Source organism: Tympanuchus pallidicinctus, unplaced genomic scaffold (genome assembly GCF_026119805.1).
Source record: "Tympanuchus pallidicinctus isolate F22 unplaced genomic scaffold, pur_lepc_1.0 scaffold4, whole genome shotgun sequence".
NCBI lineage: Eukaryota > Metazoa > Chordata > Aves > Galliformes > Phasianidae > Tympanuchus > Tympanuchus pallidicinctus.
The window spans coordinates 26783393-26804871 of NW_026294758.1; the positions used below are offsets into that span (position 1 = coordinate 26783393).

The 21479-nt window shown below is 36.6% G+C and overlaps 1 protein-coding gene across 2 annotated transcripts in view; it reads left to right on the top strand.

The window, feature by feature from the left end:
- The window catches only part of EFNA5 (ephrin A5), a 207366-nt gene that overhangs the window by 154492 nt on the left and 31395 nt on the right, over window positions 1-21479 (top strand). For both annotated transcript variants that reach the window (XM_052701044.1, XM_052701043.1), the window contains exon 2: window positions 14282-14574. In XM_052701044.1, coding sequence (XP_052557004.1) covers window positions 14282-14574 — 293 coding nt within the window. The remainder of the gene's footprint in view (window positions 1-14281; window positions 14575-21479) is intronic.

Below are 21479 nucleotides of genomic sequence, written 5' to 3' on the forward strand. Positions count from 1 at the left end.
TTATCTCATTTAGTGTGGGGATAGTAGTGATGTCGTGACCTTCTAATGGACTATATTTAAAATGTAAATCCTGCTAAGACTTTTTTCTTTAGTGGTATAAAAGGTGCCCATTCATTAAAGTAAAAGCTTTTTAACCCTTTCTCTTTGAGGATTAAGAGTCAAGTATTGAGCGCTACAGATATCTGTAGTTCAGTTTCCCGGAGATAGAATAATGAAATGAAAGTCGTAAGAGGAATTACTGTAATAATATTGATAATTAATGATTCTCAGTATTAAGTTATTCGCTTTCATGGTTCATGTCATAAAATGCTGTCTTCACACATTCTTCTTTGGCTGAGGTAGTTTTCTTCTGACATCAGCATAATAATGGATAATTTTAGATCATTATATAGCCCGTGCAGATTCACTGCTTCGTTGAAGGTTTTCTACGCTGTTACACCTCAGTTCAGGAAGGCACTTAGCTATTTATCTGAATCCTTTGGCTTACGATATGCTTAAAGTATCAGCTTAACTACCATCTTGCGCAGAGCTGCTGATTATCCAGACAACTCTTCAATCTAACAAAAAGTCTCCTAACATATATTTAAATGCATTCATGTATCTGAGTTACCGCATACCCAGGCATGAGTGAGGGGCAGTGCGTGCTAAAAGGAGAAGATACTTGATCATTGACGAAACTAGTTCAAAAGAAAAGCAAAAAAGTGAATCGAATGGAAAAATAAAATCACAAAATAGCTTGATTCAGTAACTCATGAGAAACAATCCAACATTTTGGGTAAAGGGGGTAATGTTGGACAATTTCTTTTAACAAAAGAATTGTTAATCTTTTTTAAAAGAAAAACCTTTCTTTGTTAAATGTGAAGCCGTAATATTGCCACACTTAAATTGTTGTTTTAATAAATGCAAACTTATTGATAATAAGTTCAATGCACATAATTTATCTTCCGGTTGACATATTTTGTGCACACAATAACTAAGAAATTTTTCAACTCATTGATGAAGGGAAAAGCCAAGGAAACAAAGCAAATAACCTCCAAACATTCAACATGTTTTCTTCAGATTTGGTGAATGCCAGTGCCTTGAACTGAATTTTGCTACGAGGAGTTTGGAAGGCATAATTTAGGGAGAAGTTTTTCATTTGAGGGATGGAAATGGAGTACTCTATGGACATTTCTTGACACATAGTAGGAAAAAAACAGGTTTAAAACAGAGTAGATTACGTTTGCTTCTCTGTAAACATTATTGTAACGTATCTTCAGAGTGTGTTAACGTCTCAAGAACCTTAGAGAATATGTTTGAGCCATCAGAAGCGTTTCTGAAGAAATAACTGGTTATGAAGAATGTATCCTTAAGAATGCAGAACAAGCTGAGCAATATAAAACTCTGAGCTTTCTCTGAAATGTAATAATTGCCTTTTCAGTTGTATTATTGGTTTGAGTCAGAGCATAAAAAATGAAAGAACAAATCTTGAGGTCTGTATTCTGCTTTAAACAGTCCTTAGCTAAATTTACATCGTAGAAGCCTTCATTATATGACAGCCTCTTTGAATATCTGGTGATATCCATTTAAACACAGTTGTTTGTTTGCTTGTTTGTTTGTTTGTTTAAAATTAAAATTACAAACTGGTATTGTAGAAATCAAAATGTATTTATTTTTTTCCTGAAGTGTGAATTTGTCTCCAAAACAGCCTTGTCATAGAGCATTGACAAGGTGTACTCCTTCCTCTGGCTGTTACTTGTAACAAAGATGAAAATACTCAGTTGTTAGCATTTGAATACTGTTATGCTTGGTTAGACATGTTTGTAATCAGCTTATCATTTCTTATCACTTTTCTTCTAAACAATGTAACATCACAAGTCATAGGTGACTTTCTTAGCTATGAAATTTGTGGTATAAATTATATCTTTGGCAGAGTCTGCCAGGTGTCAGGCTCAAAATGAGGAGGAGCAAGCACTTTTCCATATGACAGTTAAGTTGCATAATTCAGTGGCGCAGAATGTTGTGCATCAAATTCCTGGTTTCCAGGGGGTCCAAAAATGCTTAGACCAGCTGATGAAGAAAAATCCATTACTGTATGTTGAGCATGACGAGCCCGAATCTCTCGTTATACAAAGGTCAGTGGTTGTTGTGACAGTGTGCTGGGAGGTATGACAGTGTCGAGCATCCTCTGCTTTCCACTGCTGGGAGCTGCTTGTTGGCATTGGTGGGGATTTGGTCACTCCCAGAAGGACTACTGTTGCTGCTTCTGCACTGATGCACGTAGCACGGGAGGTCTGCCCATAGAATAGGTCCAGTTTTAATGTGTTATCTCTTTAGATTATATTTCTCTTAGATTGTCTGTTCATGCTCCCTGTTTAAGCTGTGAAAACTTCCTCCCTGAGTTTTAAGATTTGTGGAGGTAATCTGTGCTCAGTGCTCTGCCAGACAGCCTATTCTGCAGGAGGTCTAACTGGGCAGCAGAGATCAATGGAAGAGTCAGATACATTCGTGAAGGCAGCAGAAAAGATGAGGTGTAAATACTGGATCATGTACAGGCAGAAGGATGAAATACTGCTGGGTAATGCAGAAGGCACATGTGGGACAATAACAGAAGAGCTGAGGATTGAATTCATTTGGGCGTGGATACATCTGGTACATCTGGATGTATCAATGAAAACAGAGTAGAAAACAGGCCACCCCTATTTTGTAAATAATTTTGTTTTCTTCCTTCCTTTTAGTTTTGTTTTATTTTATGTTCTTTGTTTCTTTGTTGTTAAACTACTTTAGCATAATTATGAAAGTTAATGTGCTCAGTAGCTCGTTTTAATACCTTTGAAACAATGCAAAAGCTTTCCAATAGACAGTAGTAGCTACAGCCAGAGCTTTAATGTTCCTTCATGACAGGTGCTTTGCGGTGTCTGTATAATAAGTTAGAAACAAGGAGAGGGTAGGGAAGGAAACCTTTGGCTTAATTTGTCTCTGATATACTCTGCTTCTTATCTTAACCTTAGTGTCTGTACTTCTAAAATAGTAACTGTTTTATGCAGACAAGGTCATCATTCAGTTCTGAGTGAAGTGATTTCACTACAGATTGAAAATTGGAATTCGTTTAAGATTAATTTGGAATCACTTTTAGAAAAATGCAATAGGGAAATTAAGAAAATAGCTACCGTTTTACCTCTCAGAAATTCTTGATTGATTTGAGAGTGATGCATTTTATTTTCTCCATTTATTTCTTTCTTACATGAATATTTTATACATATGGATAAAAGTAAATGAACAGGTTTTGCACCTTTTATCAAATTGAGCTGTTACATATTACAAAAACTCCATTACTCTTGAAAAAATAAGAATTTTGAAACCCTGTAAAGAGAGCCACATTATGGGAGGTCCATTTCCTGAAAAAGTGAAAAAAGGATGTTAAGATTGTATTGATTTCTGTATTTATCCACCTCATTCAATTAAAAAATGTAATTGCTGCCCATCAGATTGTAATCTTTGTAATTTCTTATGTTCTTTCTAATTGGTATTTTGTAGTTCAGAGCTTTTTGCATCACATTTGTAAACCTGAAAACCCATTAGATCAGAATCTGTGTTATTCATACAAGTTAGGAAGCTTAAGATACATTTATCTGAGGGTAAAAATATTTTAAGTCTCATTGTTCAGAGAATATAGCAAGATTAAATTTGATGGAGAAAAAATTGTATCTATTTGCTATTTGTCTTTAGAGAAAAGTACAGGATTGAAAAGAAAAAAAATTAACAGTAATAACTGCCACTTGGTGCTTGTTCAATATGTCATCTAGAAATAAGATTCTTTTCCTTTAAAGTACAGTTTCTCTAGTGAAAGCGAGAGACTAACACAAAAGGATAACAGGGAGAGAGTAAAAATATTAGATTTCAGTGTAGAACATTCTCTAAAATACTGTTTCAATGTCAATAAAGAAAGTATTTTTTCTCTTGGTCTCTTAAATAACCACACGGTAATTGTGTAGCAAGAAATAAATTAAATGCATTGACTGAAGCACTTATCTGACAGCAAATATATTTCTATACTTGTTAGTCATTGTGATCCGGTTAGGTTGGTTTTTTTTGTTGTTGTTTGTTTTTACCTGAGCAAGTTCCAGTAGCTTCTGAGAATGTGTTTGAATATAGAGGCTGTTCGTGTTCACAGCGATTTTTGTTTTGAAACTGGAACTTCTTGTTATGTTTCTGTTTGCTCTGTAATTTTTATTTATTTATTTTTCTCTCCACAATTTTGCTATTTTTTATTTTGTCTGGAGGATGTGGAAGGATGACCACAGCTTACTAAAGCACACACAATGTCTGTCAAGTGTATGAATACTGTGAAACATCCTAAAGATTAAGTTCATTTCATACACTCGTATACTGTGGGATGAAGGTCCAGCTTTTAGTGGTTTCAGCTGATCTCAAAACATTTGAAATTAATTTTCTTGGAAGATTCAGAGATTAATAATAAGTAGTTATATCTTAATGGTGAAGGAAAGCATTTCTAATGGAAGAGCAATTGTATGCACGTATGCAACAGCTATGTACTTTTATGAAAATATATATTTCGTCTCAAATACCGCCCATGTATTTACTGTTGCAAATTGATACAGCGTTTTTTCCCTGGCAGTATTGAAGAGGTGGAGACTTCAGTTTGTATGAGTTAACTATCACTCTGCTTTTAATACATCAGCAAGAAAATACATTTGTGAAGATGATTTGCATTTTGTACACTTCTGCATGGAAGCAGACTGTAGTTACTCTCTATCATTCTGCATAGAGGTCAACATGCTTGTTGTGCAAGTGTTCTTTTCTTTCATTTTGTGAGTATGGGAAGCAAGACCTTTATGCAGATAGGGCATTGTTTTCCATATCCATTAATAGATGTCAGCACATGCCTCAGGCAGAGTTAGCAAATACCAGTCACAGAATCACATTCCATCAGTGCTGATAGACTGTGTCTTCTGGATTAGACACACGGTCAACACATGTTGGAAAGGTCCAGTTTGGGCTCTCTAGTAGTACTCATACCTGTTGTATTTTTTTGCTTGTTTTTGTTTTGTTTGTTATTTTGTTGTTATTGTTTGTTTGTTTTTTTTAAGAATTTAAACTCTGAGTAGTTTATTTTCTCCCAAACTTGTCTGCTTGAAAAGTCTGTGTTAATTCAGCAGACATAAGGAAGCCTCTCTTACTTATTTTTAAAAAGATGGATTAGGCAGTGAATCTGCAAGCTACAGTATTTCTGGTTATAGGCCAGAGGTAGCTGAGGTAAGTTTTTTATTTTCAAGCATGAGCACGGAATAAAAGATGAAGCAGATAATCTGGAGTGTTTTTAGTGTATAAAATAGACAAATGGAGAGTCATGTGTGGAAGATATTGATGACCACATTTAAAATTATGTGAGTAGTAATTACCAGATCTCCTCATGCTACTTTTAGATAAAGTGGGATAAATGTTACTGGTAAACTCTAGAATAGTATTACCGGGTAGAACTAATGCAAACACAAGTAATGAGCTTTTGTCTACAAATCAGCTTAACAAAGGGACTAGTGTAGCCCCAAACATTTTGTACTCAGTGTGGACAGAGGTTCTTCGTACAAATCTCAGGCTGCCGTTAGTGTCTGCTTGGTATTGTAATCCTTCAGAGTATGTTACGTGGGTCTTCAATGCTGAAGTTTATCCTGTAAGCCTAAGTGATGCCTTTGACAGAATAATAACTCTTGCTTTACCCTCCCTTCCTTCCTTCTCCCTTCATGCATCTCAGCAAGTTAAATGCTCTCAGCAATGGAAAATCAATAGCCAGGTACAGTCTGTTGTCTTGCGGATTAAAGCTATCGAAGCTCAGACAGCTGCAAATGAGAGCCTAACCTCCTTGGGATCAATGCTGTGGCACTTTGAACCCCTCGCTATCCTTATTGTCTGTGGCATGACTGTGCCACTGAAGCCCCCTACATGCAATGAGCACTTCACATCAGAACCAGAACGCATCAAACCAGAAACTCAGAGGGATCAGGCATAAACTGTGTGTGCCAGCTTTGAACCAAAATTTTTTCAAAAATTGAGAGTCTGAAGAAACAGTTTTAATAAACAGAATGAAAAATGTCCAGCTCATCGATTAGGAGGTGCAGAATGATGGTAAGTTAAGTAGGTGAGGGTGTTGCAGTATTTGAGGATCTCTGGAGTATTCTCAGATTTATAGGTGGGAAATAAATGTTGATTTGTTTATTTTCCCCCTCCCTTATATCTACTCAGGGAAGAGCAATTAGTTTCTATTTTTTAATGTTTGCATTATCACTGAGCATATATCTTTCTGCAGTGCCAGCTATAAAAAGTCAATATATGATCCAGCTGTACAAATAAACATAGTTATGAGTGTAAGGAGGAAATTATTAACAGTAAGTGGGGTAAACACATTTTTGCACAATTTATTCCTTAAAGGGCTTTTAAAGAATAAAAATAAATAAAAGATGAGTCTATACTTTCAAATTTGATGCATTGTTGACTTATGACATAAATAATTTTGGTTCTGCACTAGAATCAGAAAACAAGGTATTTCAGGTCTTTGAGGTCAATGAAATTAATAGAAACCTCGCCAAGATAAAGACTTTCTTTCTGCTGAGGAAGTATTTCATTGAAGGGACATCGGGAGGTTTTCAACAATTGGGTTTTATTAAGGAAAGAAAAAAAAGATTTTATTTTTATTTATAAAGCTTCTATTTATATAAAAATAGGTTTTATCTAAATTTATATATATCTCTATCCGTCTAAAGATATTTTTTGATAGATAGATATACACATTTATTTATTTGTTTTTCCTCCTTCCAATAAATTGAAGTATTTTGCCAGAGGATGTTTCTTTTTTCTGGAAGTTAGGAGAATCAAAAGGTTGTAAGTGATGGACTACTGGATAGCCATCCACTTAGAAAGCGTGGAGAGGGAAGTTCCAGAGCGAAGCTTGAACATGTACCTTTCCTTACCAGGGATGTAAAACACTGTCTGTCCTATCCAAGGAGATAAATTAAATGGCTACACAGGGGTTGAGGCTTCTAACATCCCAAAAGATCTAGTTTTTGCATCAGCACAGAACAAAAGTAATGAGCTTGGTGGTTTTTGGTGAGTTTCTTCTGTTAGCACCAAACATTTTTTTGATTCTTCAAAGTGACCCAGTAGTTAACTAGTTCTTTTCTTTTAAAAACCTGAATGCTAGTTGAAGGTCATTTGTTTCATGTTTCTTCCCATATCTGTTCATTATTGTAGGTCACTTGTCTTGTTTAAACAGGCGCTAGGAAGTACCAGATAGGATGACAGCAGATCAGAATCCTGTTATTTAGCGAGAAAAAAGCTAATACTAAAGCACAGTGTCTCTCTTGTACCATTGGCTGGCTGGGGGTAAGGGCAGGAGACTTTTCCGGGAGGCAAGCAACTTAATAACAATATTCTTCTCATGAAGCCCTGCTTAACACAGTTCTGTTCTAGTTTATGTATGTTTCAGGTTCTTGTTTTTCGTTTGATCCAAGCAGTGTGAAAATCTGCCAGGCTGGATGGATACAGTAGGAATAAATGGGAAAGGTAGATCTCTGACAGGTATATGTGGAGTTTAACTCAGAGAGACCACTTGGCTCTTTCAGGAAATGGGGTAGGCTCTTGCAGCTGGCTGTGAAGCAGTAATTGGGAGTGTGATGAAGTCTGTCAAGTACAGGAGCCTGATTCTGCTCAGCTGTGTAATTGTGATGGAAGGGAGCCAGCCACAGGCGGAGGTCTGGGTGCAACCTTTTGGGAGACTTGTTCCAGGAGAGTGGGTGGGAAAGTAAAACGAAGGTTACAAATAATAAGTTTCTCTGCCTGATTGATAATGAACTAGTAATAAGTGGCCTTATTATAGTAATAAGTTTCCCATGGAAGCCCAATGATTGCAGAGAAGCTTTAGCAGAGTGCGTGTGACCACATCTTATTTTGATCAGCTGTAGCACAGCAAAGCTGTGTAATTATCATAATCTAACAATTAGCCTGGCATCCTTTCCCAGTGTTTAATTACTCCAATAAATGGTAATTGAATAGAGGACTTAATGACAAGAGAATAAGTTTCTTTCTGTATTGTGTACTTAACTTCCAATCTTGTCTAGGCATAATTTTTGAATACTGCTTTTTTGAATAATAGCTTTGATTAGTTGTTTCTCTTCTGTTTTGTCAGTGTTTCACTTCCTACAGTCTTTTCTAAGGGTATTTTGAGCTTTTCTTACCTTGAGAAAATACAACCTAAGGACCAAGATCGTAAACAACTCTTTCATAATGGTTTTTTTTCTTCCTTTATATGTTTTTTTCTTTTTTTTTTTTTTTTTGGGGGGGGGGGAGGGGAGAGGGGTTGTTTTTTGTTTGCTTTTTTTTTTTCCTCCTGTGCTTGCTCATGATAGTAATATGCTGCTAGGGATCTGTCACTGTCTTGCTACTGTTACCAAACCCACTTCTCGTAGCATCTGGAAAACGTTGAATTTTCTTTTGGTTTGAATAGAACTAAAATTAAAATAGCTGTTTGATTACTTCATTGTTTGTGTATCAGAATCATTGTTGGTGTCAGCACGGCTATGGGAACAGGGTTTATTAAATGTTGTGACAAAGCCAGTAAAAGAGCAGAAAAGCATTAAAGAGGTTATTTTTGCGTTCCATAGAAATAGCGTCTTTAAAATTATCTGCAGTAAAATGGTGCACTTAATCCCACAACCCCTCAGATAATTAACAGCCAGAAGATTTCCCCCCATCACGCAGCAGCAAGTTTAAGTTAGTTGAAATTAGAGGGCTTGGGCTGTCTAAGAGAACAAAGAATAAGGAGGCATGAGTTACTCATCTGCAGGCATAGAGTTTAGGATGGTATAATGTGCTGCTGTGCAGCCCAAGCAGAAGTGAAAAATGTGAGTGAATTCAGTAGTGTGGAATGGTAAATAAGTGACATAATCACATTCCAAGAGCAGTTAAAATGTTGTTCTTTTAAAGGACATTTATGTTTTGTGGAAAGTGTTCACATTTGATGTTTTATTGCATATACAAATACTTATATGTGTGTTGTATATGCGAATACGTTCTTTATACTCATCCCTCCATTATTAATAAATTAACCAAACAGTTTCATAACTAGCTGACAGAAATAAACTTAATTTTCAAACTATTTAAATATTTTTCCAGTTGAAGCTTCTGTGGCTGGAGCATTTGTGAGAAATGTTGCTGTTGTATAATAACATTTGATGGTGGTTTACTCTTTTTGGGAGTACTTACAGGATCTGTTTCACCTGCTCATTACATGATACTTATAGGAATGCAGTATTCTCTGAGACCTCCTGTCTCCATTAAATGTAGTTGAAATTGCCTTAGCAGACATTAAAGTAAAAAGCAGGACGTATGTGAACAGCAGTTGCAGGGGGTACTTGTGTGCTACTCACAGAAACCTTCTTTCCTTTAATAGCAGAACAAGTATCTTTTTGCTGTACTCCTGAACACTGTGGATAATTACGGTTTGTGAGGAATAAATCAATTTGCTGAATTTTGTTATGTTGCTTTGCATTTTAGATGATCTTTTGAGAGCAGGGCTATTGGTAGAAGGCATTCAGCTGTGGCAGTATTCTTTATGTGTTTGTGTTTTTGGCTGTGCAGTCTCCAAGCAGCAGAATCAGAGCCATTTGCATTTGATCATTTCTGGTGCCAGACTCGAAGACCAGAATTTCATAATTCATAGTTAAAGTAGCTATTTGAAGTCGTTCCTGGTGAAGCCTTGCTGCATGCATTTAACAGAACAGGCTCAAAATAAAGAAAGGTTGACGAAGTATAAGGAGAATTTTCCAGTACACTTATCTTGAAGTAGAGCATCTGTCATGTTGATTTTACAGGAAGGCTGATAGAATATAACTAGTAAGATTTGTATGGGAAGCAAAAAGTAGAAGCTATCTCAATTTTTTATCTTTCTAAATGATAATGGGCAATTAGTGTTATTTGTGCTGTTTTTAAACTAGGTTTTTGTAGTGTTTATTCTAAGAAAGAAAGGAAAGAAGAAACAAAACCCAACAAAGCTGTTGTTGTATCTTAAGTATTATTTTAAATAGTCACTTGTTTCAGTGACCCGCAAAGCTACTGAATTCAAAATAAGCTACACGTGCTTCAGAACTTAAAATTATGAAGAAAAATGTGAACAGAGACTGTGTGCTTTCTTTTGCATTAGCAGATAAACAAAATGTGGAAGATAAAATTATCTAGAAAATATTTTGCTAGTCTTACAGTTTCCCACTTAAAGTTACCATGAATTTCTTCCTTCCCGTTCTGTGGGATATTTGATATTTGATCAGTAGCACTCAAGCTTAGGAACATTTGTATGACTGCCTCTGCTAGAAGCAGAATGGAAGTTTCGAGTAGCAAGCTGATGGTTATGGTAATGTTCAGGTTTAGAAGCTACTTAACTCTGTGCCTTCAAAATTGCTTTTCTAGTCCCACTGCTTAATAGCTAGCCTTCTACTGAGCATGTTTCTGAGATGCTGTTTGAATGCCAGCTGACACAAAGCGAAGGTTAATTGTGTTTGAGGAATAGCTGTGTTTTACTGTTCCTGCAGGGAGACAAATGACAATATTTGCAAGATTTGAAGACCCTGTCTGAGTCTTCGAAGGGGAAGCCTTTTCAGTCGATTTCTACCACGCCACTGTATTCTGTCATGCAAATTTATAGAGTACTGGTTTCTTCTTCATGGTGGGATATATAAAGATCCTAATTACCATCTGGTTCAAGGAGCTTGCAGGGGCCCACATGAGGATTTCTTAGGACAGAATGGGCAAAGAATGTCAGCAGCATTGCTAGAGAAATGTTGAAAAGTAGTCTTTCCATTCTGTGTTGAGGAGTCTCATGAAAGGGAGAAATTTATTATGCCTTAAATACTATCTATAGGAAATTCTGTTTCTGTCATCTTTAAAAATATATTTGTGAACAGATTACACTGTGCCTTTATGTGTTGTATTCTTCAACATACATATGTGGCTAAACACTGTTAAATGCTTTCACTTGAAGTAGAACTTAGTTTCATGTTAATACCTGACTTTGCTCTACTTAGAGGCTTTCAGCTGTAAATGTTAGGTGTTCTCCTCCTGGATGTGGTTTTTAAATTATTGGGAATGTGTTTCTGGAGTATTTTTCTTTTAATAACTCAGAGGAGTTCGAGCTGATGAGTTTTGCTGTGAGGTGCAAATGGCCACCCCTTCCCTTCCTGTACAGATCAGAGGCTATTGTGATTCCTCTTCAGGAATAAACTGTCCTGTGATGAGAAGTGGGAACATTTTCACCACTTACTTCATCTTAAGCAAGACACATTTTTTAGCCTTATTTGGAAAAACAAAATTTCTTCTGCATCTTCTGAGTCCTTGATTACTGAATTCTTTAAGACATTACAAAAAGAAAAATAAATAATTACCTGCCCTCTGCTTCTTAGCTTAGTAATAACCTCCTTTCAGCACTGCTGTTGCTATGTGGGGTGAAGAAGCTTTGCTCAGAGCTGCTTAATAGAACACCTTGGTACACGGTTTCCCTCGAGCAGGTTCACTGCTGTGCCAGCATTACTAAGATCATCCAGTTCACATCACTTAAAATGCACAACATCCTCCTCCTTTTTATAGAGGTATAAATATAAAGGCTTCCTGGCTACTGCAAATGACCCTGGGCTGAAAGTACTGGTAGAGAAGGGAAGGATAGAAGAGGAGGGAAGGATAGTGGGTTGAAGGGGATGTAGTGATTCTTCACCCTCAGGTCAGCTCTGCAGCCAGTGCTTGCTTCTTGCCAATGTGTGCTACTTTGCTTGACCAGGACACTCGGCCGGTTCACCACTGGCAGAAGCAGAAATGAGTGAAGCTGCTGAAACACCAATGACCAGAGAGGGAGGTTGTGTTGCAGTTTTGCTTACTTATTATGCCCTTTTGTTTACTTATTATGCCCTTTACTAAAAGGGCATCGGATGATGCTCTTTGTTTGCAGTGATGGGTAGAATGGCTCACTGGTGAAGATTACAAGTTTTATTTCCTTGATAACTTGGATTTAAGATGTGATCACAAATTCAGTTGCCTTTCTGTGCTCAAAGTCCCCATAATCATGAGCTGTGTGGTCAGATGCACCCCTTCAAATTCAGCTATTCACAGTATAGAGTCTATCTGTGAAATATCTGTCTAGACTTTGCTTTTAGTTAAAGGAGAGAAATAGCTGCTCCTGGAGTGTGATCCATCTCACCACAATGTGCTGTAGGTCAGATGAATTGGACTCAAAGTCTGTATTTCTCTCCATTGACTTGAAGGCAGTCTAGAGAAGCAGCTCATGTAAGGTTATTTGTTTTGTAAAAAATCCAGTATTGTCAGTCTGATACTGAATGTCTCAGTTACTTGCATCTAGTTACTGCTTGTAGTTCTGATCAGTTTCTCTCACAAAACCATGTTTGGGTGTTACTGTGAACGCACAGGCTGGTATGAGAGGCAGTCTTGAAGTTGAGGAGCCTGTATGTTTAAAATAAATATATGTGTGTATATGCATACATTATTTATTTAATTATTTTGAAAATGGACATTTTAGTTACTAATTAAAAACTAAAAGAATTTTTAAATAAAAAATGCAACCGAAATAAGGCTTTCCTGTTCAGAACTATCAAGATATTCCTTTTCATTACATGTAAGAAAGGGTGTACCATTAACTGATATAGAGAATGGGCACAGATTTCAAAATAATACATTCTTTCAAATGTGTTAAGACCGTATCTGTTTGTGTGACAGGTTTTGGAAGCACTGAAGTGCAAAAATACATTTTTGAACTAGTGATTTAGATAAATGTGAATTTTCCTGAAAGCACTGTGATTAAGAAAGACTTTTACTTGTTTCAGAATGGAACTCTGAGTCTGTGCACTGGCTGAAATTATACAGATACATCACGCTTTGATGCGTGTTCAGTTTTTTGTTTTTTTCCCTTTAAAAAGCTATTTTATTGAGGCTAAATTATTGTAGGGATATGAAAAGGTATAGTTTGCTCTGAATTTATCCTTGGAGGGCCAGCAGATCATTGCTTTTTCTCTGAAATTAGATAGAAGGCTCCAGATGGCAGATTTCAGGCCCATCAGGTGTTTAAAATATGCCCCTCAGCTAAAAAGAAGTATTATAGTTAAATCTGTCATGGTCTTTTTATTGCTCTGTGGTACACTTGACAACTGCAGCCGCGAAAGAGGGAAGCTACAAGTACCCCAGTCGGCCTGAGGTGGAGCAGGTCAGTGCTTGGTTTTCTTGGCGGCCTTGCAGAGTTTGATAGATGTACAGACCTGCTTTATGGAATCATTAAGTCCATCACGGCGTGAGCTCCCATGGAGGCAGTGAATTTGTTCCCATACTTTCTTCCAGACTCTGTGGCAGGCATTAGTGAAGTAATGTAAGTGAAACAGAGGGGAGAAAAAGGACACCTTCCCTCCCAACAAAACAAAAATCCCGTGCCTATAAAGACTCCTCAATAATAATGTAATAATAATGAAGTGCATCTGGGCTGGTGTCTTGAGCTGCATTTCTGGGCTGGCACTTGTTCAGACCTGTCATGCAAGGCTGAGAGCTGATAATTCATATCCCAGAATCCTTTTATCTGAGTGGAGTGATGTCTCCAGTACGTGTACTTCTGCCAAAGGAGTTGCAGTGCTTTTCAAAAATCATAAAAAAGCAATACAAGCTTTCCTTTGCATCTTGACAAACTGCTGGTAATCATGAAGAATGTAAACCTGTTTCTGCACTTGCAGTAACTAAAAGTTCTCACAGTCAAGTCTGCTTTCAACACAGAGAAGACTGCTGCCTGATTCAGAAGAGGGTAAATCTGGATTGCTTATTTTTCTGCACAAGTAGATGTTTGTATAGGCACTGATCTGGGGACGCTGATATAGTTCTGACATCTTTGTTTCTTCTTTCATCTTTCTCCATTTTTTTTTTTTTTTTTAATGAATAGTCGAAGGGCAAAAACTTCATTTAATCAATAAAACATAGAGAAAGATGGTATACAACTTGATGTACCTTAGCAAAAGATTCACTTAATCATAGGAAAAACCAAAGCTTTTGTCTAGAATATCATAGAACTGTGGTCCTGCATTAGTGGTCTCTGATAGCTCTGGTGAATTTCTAGAGGTAGATTTGAGAATGAATGAGTACGACTGGTGTGAAATGAAGTGTCATTAGTGATGCCTTTTTCTCGTGAACATTATCCCGCAACAGGGTCGTTGTGCATTGACTAATGTGCTAATGTCTTAACTTTCTTTGGTTTCAGGTTCCAGCAGGGTGACTACCACATTGATGTGTGCATTAACGACTACCTGGATGTATTCTGCCCTCACTACGAAGATTCGGTGCCAGAAGATAAGACCGAACGCTATGTTCTGTACATGGTGAACTTTGATGGCTACAGCTCCTGCGATCACATTTCCAAAGGGTTCAAGAGGTGGGAGTGCAATCGGCCACACTCTCCGAATGGACCGCTGAAGTTCTCAGAAAAATTCCAACTCTTCACACCCTTCTCACTCGGATTTGAGTTCAGGCCAGGCCGGGAGTATTTCTACATCTGTGAGTATAGGAGATTTACCATTGTTGCTTAGCAGGTGCAAGAAACGCAGCTAGTTTTTCACCTATACTCTGTGGAAATGCAGAGGGCCAAACTGTGTATAATGCAGATGTTCTGCAGCGAATGCAGGCTTAAGTATCCCCAGATATATTATCTAGGAATCTAGCTTGTGGAAATGAGATTGAATCACAGCTTCTTTTCTCACATGAAATAGCATGTCAGCCTGTTCACTGAACTGTGGCTAACTTTTAAAGCACAATGTGCTGCTACAGTTAGTGCACTATGCTGAAGTGGAGGAGCAGGCAAGAAAGGAAGGGTGGAAGCTTAACCCATGTGTGTGTAAAAATAATTAATTCTTTATGTGTGTAATACCTGGGTTACTGTTTAGATTAAGTATTCTTTTCTTTGTAATGTTTATCATCCCTGAGAAGTAAGCTCTGTCTTGCTCGTGAGCAATATAGCTGCTGATCGTAGCCAGCTATTTTGTAGCCCAGGAGTATTTGAAGTGGTGAAGGCAAGCCTCTCTGGCACCAAACCTCACCTGTAGTTTCAGTCAACTCCCAGCCTCTGCAAGGCACTGGGAACACTGGGAACCCACCTGGCATGGAAAAGCAGTTGAGGACCTTCAAGCCCCAGGGGTGAGCTGAGTAGTGCCCTGCAGTTAGCACTGCTGCAGCTATCATATTTGATTGATCCCCCACCTAAGACCTTGTTTCCACAATTAGTTTGATACCTAAATCTTCCACTTGTTAATAAGCTTTGACTGTTCCAGCAACATTTTTTGTAGGTTTTAGTGTTCAGATAGAGGTTTGAAAGCTGCAGATCATAGTAGGTACCAATAAATACTGCTCTCATATGTGGTGTTGGCCTTTCTACAGTGGAACAGAACTTCTATCTTATTTCACCAGGGAAACTGAGTATGTATGATCCCTGTTTTTCAGCCTCATTTGTTCAGCTCTGAGATTGTTCTTCTCCCTTTCTAACTCTACTGAGAAATGTATTCCTGGTGGAATTCTCTCCATTTTCTCCCAGCAAATCAAATCCTCTAATAAGTAGCAATTCAGCATCAAAAAAACAGTGAATTATTCTTGTTCTGAAGCACAGTAATAATAATGAAAACAGCAAACAGTAATATTGCTTACCGTTTAAAATATTTACATATTTAAAAAAATTAAAATTTTAATTTTAAAATTATTAATTTTTTTAATAATGTTTAATGTGAGGTGGATGACATTATGAGGATAGTGTTTAGGATAAATAAATTTGTATTGTTCGTGCCTGGTCTTTCTCATGTCACTCACAAAAAAACATTCCCATTAACGTAAGTTTCAGATTACTCAAAACCCTGATACTAGACTCCCTGTGATACTGTATTTTTATGTGTTTATTTGTTTGTTTTTAATTCAGTTCCTGATCATCATCATTGAAACAGTTATACTTAATCTAAGGAATGAAATGTCTTTACCATGATGTAGCACAAGGATGACACCAGTATCTACTAACAGAAGAGAAGTAATAATAAATATAGAAATATTTATAGAAATAGAAATGTGGGGGGAAATATAGGAAATCTCAACTTGGTCTATCTAGCTAATAGATTGATTGTTAAGATACACAAAACCCATTGAATTCTCAAGCAAGATATTATAATTCAAATACACCCAGGGCACTTACGCCTAGGTTTTCCTCATTTCTGCTTAAATTCAATATTTCCCTAAAAATCATTATGCATATTCTCTAATGTTCATTTAACTGACTCATTTAACTGTCAAGGGTTCCCTTCAAAATAATTTTCCAAAATGGTTTAAAATATGAAGAGCTTTATGATATTCAACTGAGTTTAGATTGAGTTATTTTTTAATGAAGGATAAAACAGCAAAAAAAATTAGCAGCAAAGAGATACTTGTTTACTAGTATTTTATTGTCCTGGTAGTCATTGAAATTAATTAGTAGCCACATTTCTGAAACATGGAAGCATTTTTTAAGTTGTCAGCCTTTGGACTGCTGAGGATAACATTGATGATACAGCAGTTATAGGGGACAGAAAAGCATTAGAAGCAAAGTTTTTCTAGGCAGAGTTGTCATGCTGGTACCTTTTTCTCCTGTCTGTGCCAAAGAAACAAGATGGTGAAACATTGTTCCTTATTTTTTATAATTGTCAGCAGGCTGTAGTGCGGGCTGCAGAGACTGCCTTTACTACCTCCCTGTATTTGCATGATAAGGAAATCGCCAATGAAGTTTCTTTCCTCAGCGTATCTTAAACTTTTGCCCTCTCTGCTGGAGGAAGGGAAGGCTCACCATATGTGAGCTGCTGTGTTCTGTTGAAGGATACAAAAAAGTCATATAGCCTAGACCTGTGGGAAGACGAAGTATTAAGTGGTTAGTTAGGTTTTTTTCTTAATTATTGTCTGTTTGGTGTTTTCTAAGTCTTAGAACTTTACTTTTTAAGGTAGCATGTCTTTATTTTCCATTCTTTCCAGGAAATGCAATAATTCGAAAACAATGTCAGACTCTTTTTTGAACTGTTGGTTTCTGAAAATGCCACTTTCCTTTCTTAAGCCATACTTTCATGTATTGCATATATATGAACTTGAATCTCACTTCTTTGCATAGTTATTCCACGAAAATACAGTGCCAGAAAAATCTAGCTTTCTGATTTCGAATTCGTATTGAAGAAGTGAATTGCAGACATGCAATCAACAAGTACTGATCAAGTTTATTTTTGATAGAAGTAGAAAAGTTTATGAAATGTTCAGAGTGAAAATAATTTTTATTTAATTAGATAGTGTGTAGTGGGGGAAAGTAAATAAATTGTGACCAGAAGTCTCAGTTTTTTCATAGTTCTTAACATGCAGTCACCTGACATTATTGTATGTTGGCCTGAGAACAGACAAAAAAGTACTATTGTAGCAGGTGTCACTAAAATATATTAAAAGTGGAAAGTAAACACTTAGTGATGTAAATGTGATTTTCATGCCCATTGATATGGAAAGAAGTTTAAGTTTGAAAGATATGTTAAGAGGTATTACTGTGCAAGGGCAGATGAACTCAAAAGGAAACAAGGGTAAAAAAGATAATGAAGTGTATGATATTATATAATTAAAATTGAGGGTATTGTTTTCATTTTCATAACTTAATTATAGGCATTTTATTTTTTTTAATGTAGTATATATGGAATAAAATATCAGTTATAGCTTGGCAATTACACAATCAGAGCTAATAAAACAAAAAGATGAAGACACATATGTAACCAGACTGGTACTGATTAATACAGAATTTTGACAGCAGTTTCCAAACCAAGTTTGGATTGGTTTGGAGAAACTCCAAGTTTGGAGTTTCTGATTGAAGTTCGCACTGCTCTTTCTTTGAGAGTAATGTATCTCAGAGTGTTAGAAGCTGTACTAATATTAAGCTGTAGCATTTAATTCCTTTTTGACACCAGCCCAGTTATTCCATCACAGAATTCAGTATTTGACACATTTTCTTTATTCACAAATCTATGCTATTTTTATTATCTGATGCTGCAAGTTTTTACATGTATTGTTTACTTACTAATTTGATCATTGTGACTATTGTCAATCATATATACATACACACTTTTCATAGAGAGATCAGATGTCTTTGTTGGTCTTTAGTCCTGCTGCCACAAGATTTTGAAGGATTTTGCTAGCTGTTAGCATGCTTTACATGTCACTTATCTAAACGCACCTTATGTGGTTCTTTCCCCATACTTTCTGAGGAATACAGCTCCTTTCAACTTTTAACAATCTTGTTGTCTTATCTGTTGTTTTTATTGTTGTTGCTGTTGTTTTTTTAAATCTTTTTAGTTAGTGTTTCTTCTTAGTTTTATGTCATTTATTTTTATGAAGCTTTTGATTGCTGGTTCAGGAAGCATTTGTTGTAATGATGTGCTCCTGATCACAACATGATAGCGTGCTCATATGATTTGAATTTAATTATGGATATAAACCTTTTTAAATAGACCTTAAACTTGTGATTAAATCAAGAAATTGAATTTGTGAGGTTTTAGTTAGAGTTTTAAATACAGGGGTTTTTTTTGTTTTTGTTTTGGTTTTCTTTTAATCCAGCTTTCCTGTATTCCTTTTCCCCAGAAATACATTTCTGGGAAAAACTGTTTTTAATTTGATCCTTGATTTTCTTAAAATTTGCCTTTGTTCACCATTGTCTTTGTTCTTCTGAATTAGTTTCTTATTATCCTGAAATTTCTGACTCATCTCCCCGGAGGGCTTTTATTCAAATGACATTCCACACTGATGGTCTCTGCTTCTTCTTGGGAAGAGAATTCTCAGAATTTCAAATATAAAATTGTGCATCTTCTGTTCCATCTCTGTAACTGGAAGGTGTCCCCACTGTGGGACTGTTTGAGTCCTCATTTTTCACCAATGTCTGCCTGGTAGCTGGACCATCTCACTACAACCACCTGCATACCTCTGGTAGCTTCCATGACTCAGAAGATATGAAAGATAAAGGTGTAGCAAAGAAGAATGTTTATTATACCTCCAGTTCTCTCTGTGTTGTTTCTGCCTGTTAGTTGAGTAGTTCTTTAATGGTAATAAGGTCTATGGTTGAGCTTTTGGTGAGGCAGCAGCAGTGTCTTACATTCAGCTTTCTCTCTTCTCTCTTCTGTCATGTCTGGAGAATATGTTTAGTGTTTATTTGCCTTTTGTTTCAAAGCTAATTATTTCAGAGCTTATTTTAAAGTTCCTACTATTACGTTGCATAACTTCTGTTCTCTGCATCTGATATGTTTTTGGTAGGATCTGTACTGACATATTTTCTCTAGGTGGCACCAACTGAATTCCTGAAGAGGGAGAAGAGCATGAAACTGTCACTGCTTGGTGGTGGTGGTGGTTGTGGTAGGGATTTTTGGTTATTAAAAATAATTATGTACAAAGTTTAGAAGTCTACTTCAAAGTGAGGAATTTTATGTGTGCTTAATGCATACCAGGAGTTAGCAAAGGAAAGGCACTGACCACTTTTAATAAAAATTAACACACTTCTTAAAACTTTCTGTGACTAGGAACATGGAATAGCTTCTGATTGCTGTCTTAGCAAACTCTACACTACAAAATGCTATTTTTCTACACTGTCACCACCATTAGCTGTACATTTTCACCAGCGATGAACCAGCAAGAGCTTGCGTGCTACACCCAAGAATTATCATCAGCAGAGTTGACCCGGTGTCAGCGCTGCTGAAATGCACCATCCACCACTTCGCTCTGCGCACATCCACTCTTTGATCTCCATAGACATTCAGCAAGCATTAGTGAACATCAGTGGAAATTTTTCCACAGGGAGGAATTCATTATTCTCCCTTGTTTCATATACACTTCCATATCAGACGCCATCTTGTCAGACTGCCTCTCTGCTGCCAACTGTCACACAGCAACAAAACGTAGTAGAATATTGGTGGGAAGGTTTCACCTCTAGTGCCATACCACCAAACATCTGTCAATGATGTCGTTAACCAACAGAATAAAATAGGAGGCACTACTTTCCGAGCTGCTCTTGTAATTGTTAGATTGTGGATTTCAAGTGCAAGTTATCTTTATGCAGTCTTTGGCTAAATCTCTTCTTGAGTTCTTGAGCAGTGCCCATGGACAAAACTTGTCTATCTATACTTAAAAACAGGTTATTTTGCTTTTCAGTTGAGTACAGTCTGGAAAGGTAGCAGTTAATTGTAAGAAAAAGTACCAAATTGTTAGGGATGGTGTGGGCTCAGGATATGATATTGTATGTAATATATTATTATATATTATTGTCTTGGCATGCTGTACTCAGCTTATATTGGAGGCAGCAGAGTCACTATAGTTACTCCCTAGGCTTAACTTTTATTAAAAATTGTTTCTACCAGTGGCAGTGGTTGGCTTAAGTAGCAGATATTTTGCTTTCAGTGTGAAAACTGGATTTGCCTTTCAGTGAGTGTCTTCAGTTCCACAGGTGTTAGTTAATGTGGGTACTGCTGGTCTTTGCATTTTTCATTTCTTTTTGAACACTCAAGGTCTGAAGATCCCTTCTGGAACTCTCTCTCTAAACATCCAATTTTGCACCAAAAGCTAATAAATGAAGGTTAACTAAAGAATGTTGTTCAGGAATGCTGAAGGATTTACAAACATTTTTAATGTGTTAATTGCGCTTTTCTTTTGGGGGAAATGTTGTTTATTGTGAGGCCCTTCATTAACCTTTCAATCAAGATCTGATCAGTGTAAACACTGATTCTATTTTGACAGCAGTGGGCTCAGATATGCCACTCTACTATGAATCCTGCTTTGATAGTTGCTTTACCAGAATCACTCAGGATGTTCTGAATGAAATCAAAGCAATTGAAAGGGTTTGATAAATGTGTACTTTAAAAAATATTTTTGTGTGATAACATTAGACAGACAAGGAAGGTGACCTTAAAGGGGGAATTCATGCTTAGCCTAGTGTGTAGATTAAAGGACTGGCTTCTTTTAGAAAGCATCAGAAGAATTAAGTGCTGGTCCTGTTAAAAAGAAAGCAGAAACAATCGCTAGAGTCTAATAGATTTTGACGTTGGTAGTGTTGTTAAAATCCTCAAAGGGAGCGTTAAAAGCTGTTGAATAATTTGAGACTCGGGAGAAATCCATATAGGAAAATGAATAAAGAACTTGTGGAGGTGCTGGTCTCTATTGTTTGAATTTTTCAAAGGCAATAAATGTCTTTCAGATAACGAGTTGAAAGAAGATGATTTGGATTCAAGTTCTTCAAAAATCCAAGTGCCATTAAGAACATGATAGCAGCATAAATATAATAGGAGGGAAGAATACATTTGTATCCTCTGTATCATGGATTTGTAAATTTGAAAGCTGTCTTATGGGCATACATACTTTATAAGGTCTTAACCTCTGCATGAAGACAAGTGACC